Below are 15,077 nucleotides of genomic sequence, written 5' to 3'. Positions count from 1 at the left end.
AGTTATATGTAAATTACAGGTGGGGCACAGTAACATCAGACGTTGATTACATATGAATGTCAAGTGTTGATTATGCATGGAAGAAGTAGACACAAAATCCTTCAAATGCAGGTTGGATTTGATGTGGAGGAGTGATAGCAGGGTAGTAGCAGGCAGGTTGGTGGTCAAGGGGAATGGGACAATTGATTTGATCCAGGAGACATGGAATGGTGGAGCAACAGGCCAGTGATGGTTATACCTGAAGGTCAAGCTAAGTTAGGCCTTTATTTTTTTATTTTTCATCTTGAAGGGCCTTATGTACCTGGTGGTGAGTTTTTAAATGGTATCAGTTGTTGCAGGTCATTAGTGGTGAGCCTCCAGACTCAATCACAAGGTTGATAGGAGGGGGATTTCCTCTGTGGTGATATGATTTAGACATGGTGGCAAGTGCAATGAACCCGTAGGTGCCCCATAAACCCCTCACACACACTTTCCACTCTCCTGCATCAGGTAGTATGTATGGAAGCCCTCACTACTACTAACTGTTTTTCATCAAGCTTCTCAACACAAAGAAAACAAATCTGAACCAAACTGGCCCACACACACTCAAACAAACACACATTTCATATAAATCTCTGTTATCACCCATACTACCAAAACAGCCTTCTTCCACCTTAGAAATATTGCCAAGCTGAGAAACATCCTGTCTGTATCTGATGCTGAGAAGCTAGTTCATGCATTCATGACCTCTAGACTGGACTATTGTAATGCATTACTAGTTGGTTGTCCTGCATCTTTAAAAAATAGGTTACAGTTACAGCTGCCAGAGTTCTCACTAGGACAAGAAAGTATGACCATATAACCCCAATGTTATCATCTCTACACTGGCTACCTGTTAAGTTTAGAACTGATTACAAACTGCTGCTACTTACATACAAGGCTCTTAATGGTTTAGCTCCCATGTATCTAACTAGTCTTCTAACACGTCACAATCCTTCACGCTCTCTGACATCACAAAACTCAGGACTTCTGCTAGTTCCCACAATATCTAAGTCTACTAAAGGTGGTAGAACATTTTCTTATCTAGCTCCCAAACTCTGGAGTAGTCTTCCTGATAGTGTTCGGGGCTCAGACACACTTTCCCAGTTTAAATGTAGATTAAAAACTCATCTCTGATGGGTTCCCCCTTGAGTCCGGTTCCTCTCAAGGTTTCTTCCTTTACCAATTTAAGGGAGTTTTTCCTTGCCCCTGCTGTCTGAGTCACCTCAGACTTGCTCATAGGGGGATAAATACATACAGATTGTGAACTATTTATATCTAATAATAATCTTGAATTTTTTATTCTGTCAATTCTTTTACTTTTATTATTCATTATTTCCTTTATCATTAATTATGTTTACCTTCTGCTCTATGTTTATGTTCTGTAAAGCTGCTTTGAGACAATGTCTATTGTAAAAAGCGCTATAAAAATAAACTTGAATTGAAAAATTCAATTGAATCTGTAGTGTTCACAAGTCTACCCATATAACACTGATAATATTGTGAAGGTCTTGCCTGGGTGTTCATTTATGTCACAGTTATTTACGTAGTTTGTACACGTTTAAACTGATAATTCTCGGGCGTGTTCAAAATGTACAGGTGGTGCTGTCCTTCTTTATGCATCATTTAATATTTTTATCCTCCGTTACATACGCTGTTTATACACCATAACTTTAATGCTGTTTTGTACAAAAGTCATACTGTTAGTGTGTACATATGTTTACAGTCCTCTTAGTGTTTAGTAATCTCTGTTTGCACAATGCCATTGTAGAATATTGGACTGGTTGCACTGTCTGTCTGTTTGCACTTGGTTTCATACTGTGCACTTTACTTTTTAGTCCTTAGCTCTGTGTTGTTTTTGTCCCATTTAGTCCCTGTTAGTTTATGAAGCAACATGGTCCTGGAGAAATGTTGATTCATTTTAGTATGTAGCTAATAGTATATGCAGCTACATATGGTTGAAATAACAATAAAAGCAAGTTTGATGCAGTGTTTATGAAGATTTTATAACATAGAGAGAAGTACTTCAGCTGCCTGGTGAATGATTATCCAATTTAATTCTTCTCCACGGTTCTTTATCCGAATAACATTAGGCCATGCTGTTGTCAATGCAGTGGATTTTCCTTTTTGTACTTTTGTCACATGCACATACTTTCATAAAGTAACATACTATTTGTATCATTAATGCAGTACAAATCAATGGAGTGAGGCAGTAAATTTACACACTGATCTGTGCTTTAAAATGCCACATCTATACAACATTGTAGGTGTGATGATATAAAAATGAGATGTGTCTTTGCATCCAAAAGCTTTCATTTCACAGAAAAGTAATCACAAGCACTGAAAAATGAGTCTCATTGTACAGTATGAGTGCTTCTGTATGCCATAAAGGTTACTACAGAAGAGATTTAAAAAGAAATAAATTTAAATCTCCACTTCAAATATATATTTTGTAATAGTATTATACACTGTATATAATACAGAACAAAACAATAGTCATATATATCATAATAGCATAATAACATAAATCATATTTAATAGCAATATTTTGCGGTTATGCTAAAGATTAGTGACAAAAGTTAATTCATGAAAGAACATTGATTATTTCAGAATCTGTCAGGAAAATATGTAGAGTTATGATTAATTTAACACACCTCATGAACCACGGATAAAACAGAGCATAAATAACTGGATTAATGGTGGAATTAAGACAAATCATGATCAACAATTTCTGAATCGTTTCTGACTGTAGTTCAATAACATAACCTATTAAACTGTAAATAAAATCTGGAAGTAAACACACCAGAAACACAGACACTAAAATACCGAGGACTTTAGCTGCTTTTCTCTCAGATTTCATGGAGTATGAGGTGACTTTCTGTGTTTTAGGCCGTGTGTGATTATTAAGCTCTCTGATAGCAGTGGCATGTTTCTTAGCAATTACAAAAACTCGAGTATACAATATGATTATGACAGAAAGTGGGAATATAAATGAATATATGAGATCAATTACAGAAAAAACCTCATTTAGTAAGTAATAACACTCTCCAGGACACAATACAGAATTTTTAAAGCTTCCATTGAAATAATAAAATGATGTGATATAGATAAGACACACACACCAGTTAGAATAAACCACAAAGCAGATCATCCTCCTAGATATTGAACTCATGTAGAGAAAAGGGTTTGACAGAGCCAAATACCGATCTACAGCAATCAGAGCAATATTATAGATTGATATCGTCATGAGGACACCACCAATCAACAAAAAACTGATGCAGAAATGTCTCCCAAAAATCCAGCATGACTCAATCGTCCAGATTAACAATGGTGGCATCACTAAAGCACCAACAAGGAAATCTGACACAGCCAGAGAGAGCACCAGCATGTTTGTTGGTGTGTGAAGCTGCTTGAAGTGAAGAACAGAGATGATGACGAGCAGATTTCCACACACTGTTAGCAGAACCACAGCAGCTGAACACACATACAGTAAGATATAAACTGCAGGAGATACAGATCTCTCTGGACAGGAGAAATGATCACAGCGATCAGACTGATTAAACTCTGTCAGGTTCATCAATACAGTATTTCTCTAATGTCTACAGAGTTTAAGAAATATCTTATACATTGGATGACATTGTAAAATAGTAAATGTTAAGATGAAAATACTTGAGGCTCAAGTAGTCCTAGTGGTTTTATAATTTTGAAATGGAGTACGCCCCTGAGTTTGAGTGACAGCATAATACATATGATGTCATGCCTCTGTGGAACAAATATTTCTAGTTGGCAAAAGAAGTAAACCTGTTATTATGCAGATTTATGTGTCACAAAAACTCAATTAAATATGAACAGAAAGTTCACAAAATCTAGTTCTCCAAAAAATATGTAATATGTATAATTATTTAATTTCATGAACATATTTATAATGTAGTTATTTGAAAGAACTACATATCAGACCTACACAATAATTTTGTAAATCTAGACCTATAAAGAAATTGTAATATTACAATTTATGAGGATTAAAGTGTAATGATGCAGGAAACAAGTATTGAACTTGCTAACTGAAATGTATTTATTACTTGGAGCATATCTGGAGAAGCCTGATATGACGGCTTCAAGGTGGCTTTCGAGAAGACTTTCAAGACCACTAATCTGTCTTAGTTTTTATAGAAACGATGGTGCCATCAAGAACATGCTGCCACCCTCACTGGACCTCCTGCAGTTTGCGTATCGTCCAAATCACTCCACAGACGATGCCATAGCCACAGCCCTCCATTCAGCCCTCACTCAACTGGACAATAAAGACACTTACATACAAATGCTGTTTAGCATTTAATACAATCATCCTACAGCACCTGATTGAGAAGCTGAGCCTGCTGGGACTAACACCTCCCTCTGCAACTGGATCATGGACTTCCTGACTGGGAGACCTCAGTCAGTCCGGATCGGAAACAGCATCTCCAGCACTACCACACTAAACACTGGAGCCCCTCAGGGCTGCATGCTCAGTCCACTGCTGTTCACCTTACTGACTCACGACTGTGCAGCAATGCACAGATTAAATTATATCATCAAGTTCACCAATGACACGACTGTTGTGGGTCTCATCAGCAAAAACGACGAGTCAGCATACAGGGAGGAAGTGCAATATCTTACTACCTGGTGTAGAGCCAACAACCTGTCTCTGAATGTTGATAAAATTAAAGAGATGGTTGTTGACTTCAGAAGAGCACAGAGCAACCACACTCCACCGAACATCGATGGGTCATCGATAGAGATTGTCAAGGGCACCAAATTTCTTGGTGTTCAATCAAGAGAACCTCAACTTGTCACTCACAACCAGGTCCATCAACAAGAAAGTCCAGCAGTGTCTCTACTTCCTACAAAGGCTGAGAAAGGCACATCTCCCTCCCCCCATCCTTACCATGTTCTACAGAGGGACCATCGAGAGCATTCTGATAAGCTGCATCACTGTCTGGTTTGGGAAATGCACCATCTCGGAGACCCTGCAGCGAATATTGAGGACAGCTGAGAAGATCATTGGAGTCTCTCTTCCCTCTGTCATGCATTGTGGATGTCCGCACACACCCCTCACACACACTCTTCACCATCCTGCCTTCTGGAAAAAGGTACCGAAGCATTCGAGCCCTCACGACCAGACTGTGTAACAGTTTCTTTCCACAAGCCATCAGACTTCTCAATAACTGAACTGAACTGTAATGAGCACAACATACACACACATAAACTGTATGGACTGCACAGATCTACACAAAATACACACACTTCCAATATGTACATCCATCAAACTGTTTACATGCTGTTTTGCACACTTTTTTCTACCTTTTGCTCTTTGCACACACTGTCTAATCATTTCCGTCGTTTTGCACATACTATACAATATTTCAGTCGTTTGCTGTTTTTGCACAAATCCTATACATTATTTCAGTGACCTGCTGCTAAGAAACTGTGTTCATTCTAGTATTACCGCACGAAATATTGTCTGAACATACAGTATTTACACTGGTCGGTTGGTGCTGTTTTTGTTTATTGTCTTTTGTGTATTGCCTTTTTTGTATTTTGTGTATTGTCTTGTAACCTTTTGTCTGCACTGTCTTTTGTTCTGCTCTGTCTTGTCTGTCTTGTTTGTATTGTCCTGCACTTTTTGCACCAGGTTGCACAGTTGCACTATTTGTGGCTAGGACTACTTACTTAGTCCTTAGCCCTGTCTTTGTTTTATGTAGCACCATGATCCTGGAGAACACTGCCTCATTTCACTTTGTACTGCAACAGCTATATATGGTTGAAATGACAATAAAAGCTACTTGACTTGACTTAACTTGCCATTCAGTCCTAGTTTGCCCTCTTTAAGCTGTTTTGGTGTTTAAATAAGAGGTGCAATCTTGTAAAAAAAATGGAGCCAGTCTGCTCATTAGATACATAGATACATTACAGCACCAAACACCAATAGGCTCCTTAGCTAGGGTTAACAGGGTAAGTGTGGGAATGAACATCAGCTTTGGCATTCAAGGAGCTGGGGTGATAGGACAGGGTGAACAGGAAGTGTTCAGCCTTCTCCAACTAGTGTCTCTACTGTTTCAACTTGATAGCTAGAAGTTCTCGATTATAATGTTATAATTGCATTCAGCAGTCATCAGCTTCAGAGTAAAGGCATACTTTCCATAAAGGTAAAAAACGATATATGCAGTGTTCTCTTCATTTTAGATGTCAAAATGTTTTTGTGGCTCCCTGTGTTTTTTTTTCTGTGGGAAACAGTTCCAAATGGCTCTTTGAGTGTTTAAGGTTGCCGACCCCTGTCCTAGAGAATGGGCTACATGTGAAGCTTTCCATGTCAATACCATCTCTTTCCTGGGATTTGTGGTCTCTCAGAACAGCCATGGATCATGGCATGGATCCCCTCAAGATGAGGGTGGTCAAGGAATGGCCTCAACACTCCTCAGTCTAGGCAGTCCAACACTTTCTGGGCTTCACTGACTTTTTCCAGTGCCCACTTTGTGCTCTGACCAAGAAGCTTCAAGGGAGGTTTGTATGGACTATTGAGTCTCAGAAAGCCTTCAAGGCCTTGAAGGAACGGCTGATTTTGGCTGTTCTGTCCCCACATTCAGGGGCAAAGGAAGAGCTGCACCCCTGTGTATATTTCTTTCGGCAGCTAATTTCACCAGAGAGAAATTATGATGTGGGGGACCATGAGCTTCTGGCTGATAAATTGGGTATGGAGGAGTGGAGGCATTGGCTTGAAGGGGCCAAGCACCAATTCCTTATCCAGACGGACAACAAAAACCTGACCTACACCCAACAGGCCAAGAGACTGAACCCACGACAGGCCAGCTGGTCCCTGGTCTTTGCTTGGTTTGATTTTCCCCTCTCTTTCACACCTGGCTTGAAGAACGCCAAACTAGACAGCTTCTCCCGCCAATGGGACCCTCGTAAATCCACCTTCAAGGATAGTGGCACCTTTATGTTAGGGTCTGGAAGAAGTGGTCCACCAGGCACTCCGACAGGAACCTGACCCGGGGGGAATTCCATCCAATAGGCTTTATGGGGCCACAATTCACCTTTTGTTGGGATTTTGTGGCAGCCTGCCAGAAGTGCGCCTGAAACAAAGATACCCGGATGCACCCACAGGGGTTGCTCTAGCCCTTGTCTATACTGTCCCGCTTATGGTCACACCTTTCCCTGGACCTCATCACCGGCCTGCCTTGCTCCCAGGGAATGACTGTGATCCCTGTGGTAGTGGACTGGTTCTCTAAGGCAGGTAAATTTGTCCGACTGTCCAAACTATATAACATCAGCATGACACCACAAAGGGCCAACCACATTCTACAGGGGTATCTGTCAACGCAAGAGGCGTGTTATTGCTGGTTGAGCATGCCACTGTCAAGGAAGGAAACAACTTGGGGAATGCACAACTTCTATGTCTCATTCCCAGGATGCTCAAAAGATGCTACTGTGCTCTTTGAACTATCAAAAGATGCTACTGTGCTCTTTTTGTGCTCCCTCGTGTTTACCCTGCATGCTGCAGCTTGGGCACCAAAGAATTAACTGTATCACTGAATTGATGAGGTACCATTGCTGCTGGCCAGGTGCAGTGCTAAGTGCCCAAGGATAAGCAACCCAGGGCTATGCACTATTTATTGGCATCTAGGCCTAATGGAATCTTAGAAATTGACTTTACTGTACCTGAGCCATTCTGGTAGAAATAGGGAATGTTTTAGTGATGACTGATTTCTTTACTAAATACACTGTGACTATACACTAGACTAGATGTGACTTGAACAGACCACACAGCTATAGTTCCCTGGACAATACACTAGGATACATTCGACTTGAGCAGACCACATGGCTAGAGTTTCAAGACCCTGACTCTGTTTTCATGGAATCATGACAGAGATCCATATGTTGCTATTCAGCTAGAAATGCAGCACTTCTTGCACTAAGGCTTACAGTGCTGGTGTGTGTGTTTACATGAACATGGAATAGTGCAAGATCTCTGTGCATGTTTCTAGTTACTGCTCATCACTACTGGAATTTGTGAATGTTAGATGCAGGCCATTTTATTTACCACTGGAATTTACCACTGTTTTCATTGTCAGATTGTACATTCCCCCCAGTGCTAAGGAAGCACTATGTGAGCTCCATGTGGCTATTAGTGATATGTATAATGTTCACACTGATGGAATGATTATTATTTCCAGAGATTTCAATCATCCCAAATCAGTGCTCCCTAAATTCCATTAAGTACGTGGACTTTGAGGGGTAAACAGGCTGGATCTTGTTTACACTAACATCCATAGCGTGTATAGTGTAGAGCTCCACCCCAACTCGGCTACTAAGACCACATCATTGGAGTCGCTCTCCTCTCTATAATGGACATTTTGTATGACCCCATACACCCCTCACACACACTTTTTACTCTACTGCATCAGGTAGTTGGTACCAAATCCCTCACTACCACTATGTGTTTTTGCCCTCAAGCCATCAGGCTTCTTAACACAAAGAAAACAGGTTTGAACCAAACTCGCCCACACACACTCAAAGAAAACACACTCATTTAATACAAACCACTGTAGTGTTCACAACTCTAGCCATATAACATCGATAATATACTGTTTATACATCGTAAATTTAATGCTGTTTTCTACAAAAGTCATGCTGCTATTGTGTACATATGTGTATAATCCTCTTACTAATCTTTGTAATCACTATTTGCACAATGCCATTACAATGGCACTATATTTTTTGTATCTGTCTTGTAGAATACTTTATTGGTTGCACTGTCTGTCTGTTTGCACTTGGTTTCATACTATGGACTTTACCTTTTAGTCTTTAGCTCTGTGTTGTTTTTAGTCTCATGTGGCCCCCGTTGTTCTATGTAGCAACATGGTCCTGCAGAAATGTTGATTCATTTTAGTATGTAGTTACCAGTATATGCAGCTACATATGGTTGAAAGCTTGATGAATGAAAGCTTCTTGACTTGTCCAAGGCTACAGTTTTGAGTATAGTTTTGATGCAGCGATTGTGTGGATTTTATAACTCAGCTGGTAATGGCCTGTGTAAGTTGTTCAACCATACTTTGCATAACCTGTTATGTACCTTACCTGAGTCAAGAAAAAGGAATTATGGGTTATCATGTCTGCCCCAATTGTTGTTATGTCCCCTCACTTCCTCATGTTTGGTCAAGAACCACAGTGAAAGCACCAACGGAGGGTGGCACTACAATGACCTATGACCTTGGGATCATCCGCCCAGAGTGTAGGTAAACTGCTGGTGAATGACGCATGCGTGTGTCATTTCTAACCAGTTGCCTGTTGCAGGGAGCCACTGACTGCACTATGATAAAGTAACATTTTTATAAAAAAATAGAATATTTTCTGTCTAGTCTTAGTATATTATCTCTTATTTTTCTGTATATTAACTTAGTAACACAATTTTATCTCAGTCACACTGGAATTCATCAGAAACCATTTAGCAATAAGCACCAGGCTTTGTTAGTCTTTGAATTATGAGCTACATACAGTACCTTGAGCCATATTCTAAATCAATGTGAGGTGCTACATTAAAAAATATATTATTGAATTTGTTCATAAACATGTCTACATTAACTTATTTATTTACTTTCCAATAAGAGCTTTTTTACTTGACTACTTCTGCAAATGGATTACAATGCATTTATACAAATAAAATAAAAGCTTTCAGAAAAATAACACTTAGCTTTCGAGGTTGTGGTTTGTTTTTGTTTTAACACACTGCGGCCTGGTGAATGATTCCCCAATTTAATTCTTATCCACAGTGCTATATTTGAATAAAATTAGGCCATGATTCTGTCAATGCAATGGTTTTCCTTTTTGTACTTTGTCACATGCACAATACAGTCATAATATGAAATTTGCATTACAAAACTTGCATTAAGTATCATACAATCTGCTCATCTCTCCTTTAAAATGGCACATTTGTACAACATTTTAGATGTATAATATTATAAACATTGGACTCGTCTTTCCATCCGAAAGCTTTCATTTGTTGTGGAAGTTTGAGTTTTGAGACATTTAAAGTATAAAGTATCACACTGGTAGGCACGGGCAAGAGTAAAAAGTTTTCACAATTTCTCGTGTTCTGCTGCGCGGCAGGATCCAACACAGCTAGTATAACCTGACTAAGGCCGAACCCCTGTAGTATATTGTATAGCGCATCTATACTAATGTTAAATAGTGCCCGATTTTCCGGGGGAGGTGTGTTCTGTTCTGTGTGTTTGACTGATGAAGGTTGTGGCCGGCGTGGCCGTTGTTAAATAAAGAGTAAACAGTCTGCTTACCTGTTTCCTTCCTCTCACCTCGATGCATGTCGTACGCATATAATTACAAATTAAAATACTACATGGTGTCAGAAGTGGTCCAGTGCGCCGATTTTGTTTTGCCCAAGTTAGACGCGGACTTTTGCTAACTGCTAAGCTAGCGGGAACGAGCAGGAAGCTACGCTTGGAAGCAGTAAAGAGATTGATCAGTTTAAACTACCATCCCTGCTCGTGTTAACGGGCAATATAAGTGAAAACTGGAGAAAAGGGGAACAATGTTTCCAAATATACATGACTGCTAGTGGTGCTGCTGAAAAGGAAGCTAAATTACAGGTGTAACTGTGTCTTAACTTAACTGAACTAACTGTGGATGATATTTTATATACATTCAAAACATATTGCCAGCCAAAGAAAAACACTGTGTTTGAAAGACATCAATTTTGGGCTCATCCCATGGCAGAATCATTTGCCATTGAGAAATATGTGACTGAGTTGAGACAGAAAAGCAAGGACTGTGAATTCAGTGCATCAGAAAATGACATGATCAGAGACAAGATTGTATTCAGTTTAAATGATACAAGGCTCAAAGAAAGGCTGTTAAGAGAGTCTGATCTCACACTTGAAAGAGCGATTGACGTCTGCAGAGCAGCAGAAACTGCCAAAGCACAAATACAAGCAATGAGTACTACGACACAAGAAAGAGCAATACATGCACTGAACAAGACCAACGACAACCAACAGTGGAAACAAGGAAGAAAACCACAGGTACAAAGTTATAGCAAGAAATTAAAGGGTCAAGTGTGCAGGAAATGTGGAAAGTCACATCAACCAAGGCTTTGCCCAGGATTTGGAGTCACATGCCGAAAGTGTTATAAGCTCAATCAGTACACAAAGATGTGTGAGTCTACAAAAGCAACACATAAGTTGAAAATGCATAATTTGAGCTCAGAAATAGTATTCACTTTGCATCGGGACAGTGAACATGGACCACATGGGGGCAAAAGAGACAATTTCTGGTATGCAGACATAGATGTAGGAAACATGTCTGTTAAGTTCAAGTTAGACACAGGAGCAGAAGCAAATGTACTACCACAGGCGGTGTACAAAACACTGAGGAGAAAAGTCAAATGTGAAAAACGAAAATCTTCACGGTGCTGGATGAGAAGGACGGCTATTGGCAAATAAAGCTTGACAAGGAGTCGTCACTATTGTGCACTTTCAACACGCCATGGGGACGCTATAGGTTTAAGCGCCTTCCATTTGGGATTAAGTCGGCGAGTGAAGTTTTTCAGCAGCGCAACTGTGAGACATTTGGGGACATCACGGGTGTTCATATAATTGCTGATGACATGATTAATGCTGCATCCACAGAAAATGAACATGACAAAATTCTGCAAAAAGTGATGACTAGAGCAAAGGAAGCTAACGTCAAATTCAACAAAGAGAAGATCCAATACAAGGTAAATAGTGTCAAATACATGGGTCATGTTGTAACATCAGAGGGTGTCAAAGTGGACGCTGCAAAAGTTAAGGCAATTGTTGACATGCCCACAGACAAACCTGCACTGCAAAGCATGCTTGGGGTGATCAAGTATCTCGCACAATACATACCCGGAGAAGCAACGGCCACAGCGCCACTGAGACAACTGCTGAGAAAGGACAGTGTATGGCAATGGCAACATGAACATGAGGAAGCTGTAAAGAAACTAAAAAATGCTCTTGTAACAGCCCCGGTTCTTAAATTCTTTGACCCAAAGAAAGCTGTCGTGATACAAGCAGATGCATCCAAGGACGGTTTATTTTTATTTTATTTTATTGTTTATTTTATTTTGTCCCTCTTGCATGTCTAATGCAAGAGGGACATCCTATCGCCTATGCATTCAGAGCTTTAACTGACACTTAGAAAAACTATGTGTCACTATCGTGTTTTCAGTGAAACGTTTTCATCAGTATGCCTATGGAGTCAAGGTTAATGTGCAGTTGGATCACAAACCTTTGGAAACAATCTTAAGAAAGCCACTTGGAACAGCTCCATCCAGACTTCAGCGGATGCTACTTCAGCTGCAATGCAATCTATACGCCAGGTAGAGAGCTGCTGATGGCAGACACACTCTCACGAGCAAAGACACATGAGCAACAGAGACAGTGAAGTGAAGTGAAGTGAAGTGACATACGGCTAAGTACAGTACGGTGACCCATACTCAGAATTCGTTCTCTGCATTTAACCCATCCAAAGTGCACACACACAGCAGTGAACACACACACACCGTGAACACGCACCTGGAGCAGTGGGCTGCCATGCTGCGGTGCCCGGGGAGCAGTTGGGGGGGATTCAGTGCCTTGCTCAAGGGCACCTCAGTCGTGGCCGGCCCAAGACTCGAAACCACAACCTTCGGGTTACAAGTCAGACTCTCTAACCATTAGGCCACGACTGCCCCATGACAGGATGATATATTTGACGAAAAAGTGATCTATGCCCTTAAACCTACAGAGGCCCTGAGCCCAGAGACTCTGATTCAGTTAAAGCATGAGACACAAAAGGATGTCATGTTACAAATATTGATGGACATTCACAGGCACGGTTGGCCACATCACAGAAAACAAGTTGACAAAAACGTGATACAATACTGGCCTATTAGGCACTCGGTGTCAGTAAGAGAAGGAATAATGTTTGCGGGAGACAGAATTATTCTACCGAGTAAAAAGAGGTCAGACATGTTACACAGGCTACATGCAGCACACCAAGGTATGGCCAGGTATGACAGGAGACATTGAAAAAATGGTGGAGTCATGTGCAACATGCCAGCAGTTCCAGCCTCGCCATCAGAGGGAGCCGATGATCTCTCATGAAATCCCAGAGCTGACATATTTGAAATCGATGGTCACTCATTTCTTCTGGTTGTGGATTATTTTTCCAAATACCCGGAAGTACTAAACATCAGAGACAAGATGACACACACAGTTGTTAACAAGATGAAATTGGTATTTGCCAGAATGGGTATACCTAAAGACATTGTGTGCGACCATATGCTTTTTGCAAGCCAAGAAATGAGTAAGTTCGCCACAGCATGGGGAATTAAGCTCACTCACTCGAGCCCAGGCTATGCGCAGTTAAATGGCCTGACTGAGAGAACTGTGAACACTGTTAAGCATCTGTTAAAGAAGGCCAAACACACCAACACTGACCCATTTCTAGCACTTCTAACTCTCAGGAACACACCTGTCACAGGTATGGGTTATTCTCCAGCGCAACTGCTTATGGGCAGGGTCCTGAGAAGCACTTTACCCAGCTCAAGCACAATGCTCCAGCCTGCAGTACCAACACATTTTACTCTTCAGGACCTCCAAAGAAGACAGTGTGCTTATTACGACAGAGGCACAAAGAAACTTCCATTGCTGCCATCAGGTGGGACTGTTCACATGCAAACTGAACTAAGATGGTGTCCTGCTGTTGTCATGGCGACACGTGCTGAACCGCGTTCCTATGACATAGTGACATTTTCAGTACAGACGCAACAGGAGACACCTGAGGAAGACACCTAACGACATTCAGGTGTACACTGAACTGGACAGTCTTGAGGATGAGACAGACAGCACCCCGATCGCTCCTACCAGTGCTGATGAGGCTGCGTGTGTGCAATCATCTTCTCCTCCACAGATACGTCAAACCAGAAGTGGCTGAGTTATTAGGCCTCCAGTGAGATTCAGAGACTATGTGTTAATCCAATGAGTGCATACAATACTGGGCTTGTGTTTATATATATATATATATATATATATATATATATATATATATATATATATATATATATAAAGAAGAGGGCATGGTAGATATGTAATGGTATGTTCATTTCAGTTTAGGTTTAATGTATCCCAGATTGATACACATTGAAATATTATTTCAGCCAAGTTACATTTTACATATTATACATCTTCCCTGCTAAAGATAAGCTTTTGTTTTTTTTATTGTAAAAAGGGGGATGTAGTATATTGTATAGTGCATCTATACTAATGTTAAATAGTGCCCGCTTTGAGGCGGAGGGATTTTCCGGGGGTGGTGTGTTCTGTTCTGTGTGTTTGACTGATGAAGGTTGTGGCCGGCATAGCCGTTGTAAAATAAAGAGTAAACAGTCTGCTTACCTGTTTCCTTACTCTCACCTCGATGCATGTCATACGCATATAATTACAAATGAAAATACTACAACCCCAATAAGTGATTACATCAATATTTTATAGGCAGTATTCAAACAAAGACGACATGTAAAAGCAAAACATAATCAATCATTGGCGCATGCTCAACACCTGCTAACCTCCTTATCAAGCTAATCTTGTTTTACAAAGGTCTACTTGAAGCTGTTTATAAACCTACAGTAAGTCCCACCAACTCATATCCAGTCCCCTCTGTCCTTGTCATAATCTACAAAAACAAACAATGGCAATGACAATTTCTAGTCACAACGACTACCAGTCAGGAGTATAGAAGGAAAATGACTTACAAACATCTCTAGAGGAAAATAAGGCTTCTTTATGCCATAAAGGTTACTACAGTAGAGATTTAAAAAATAAAATAATAAATAAATTAATTAATTTTATCTCCACCATGAATATGTATTTTATTATACTCTATTACTATTACATAATACATATAATACAGAACACAAAAAATGTCAAATATATCATAATAGCATAATGTCTTAATTTTATAGAAATATTTTGGGGTTATCCAATTTTTTTTTGACAAAAGTTAAT

General features: G+C 40.2%; 1 protein-coding gene across 1 annotated transcript; it reads right to left on the bottom strand.

The window, feature by feature from the left end:
* Positions 1-2,602: 2,602 nt before the first annotated feature.
* Positions 2,603-3,595, bottom strand: LOC113651759 (trace amine-associated receptor 13c-like). The gene has a single exon (XM_027160607.2). The coding sequence runs from the start codon at positions 3,593-3,595 to the stop codon at positions 2,603-2,605; it is 993 nt and encodes a 330-aa protein (XP_027016408.2).
* Positions 3,596-15,077: the final 11,482 nt, after the last annotated feature.

The sequence above is a fragment of the Tachysurus fulvidraco genome, chromosome 9, assembly GCF_022655615.1.
Source record: "Tachysurus fulvidraco isolate hzauxx_2018 chromosome 9, HZAU_PFXX_2.0, whole genome shotgun sequence".
Taxonomy (NCBI): Eukaryota; Metazoa; Chordata; class Actinopteri; order Siluriformes; family Bagridae; genus Tachysurus; species Tachysurus fulvidraco.
Note: the sequence above shows the minus strand (reverse complement) of the source record. Positions and strands in the feature narration are given on the sequence as shown.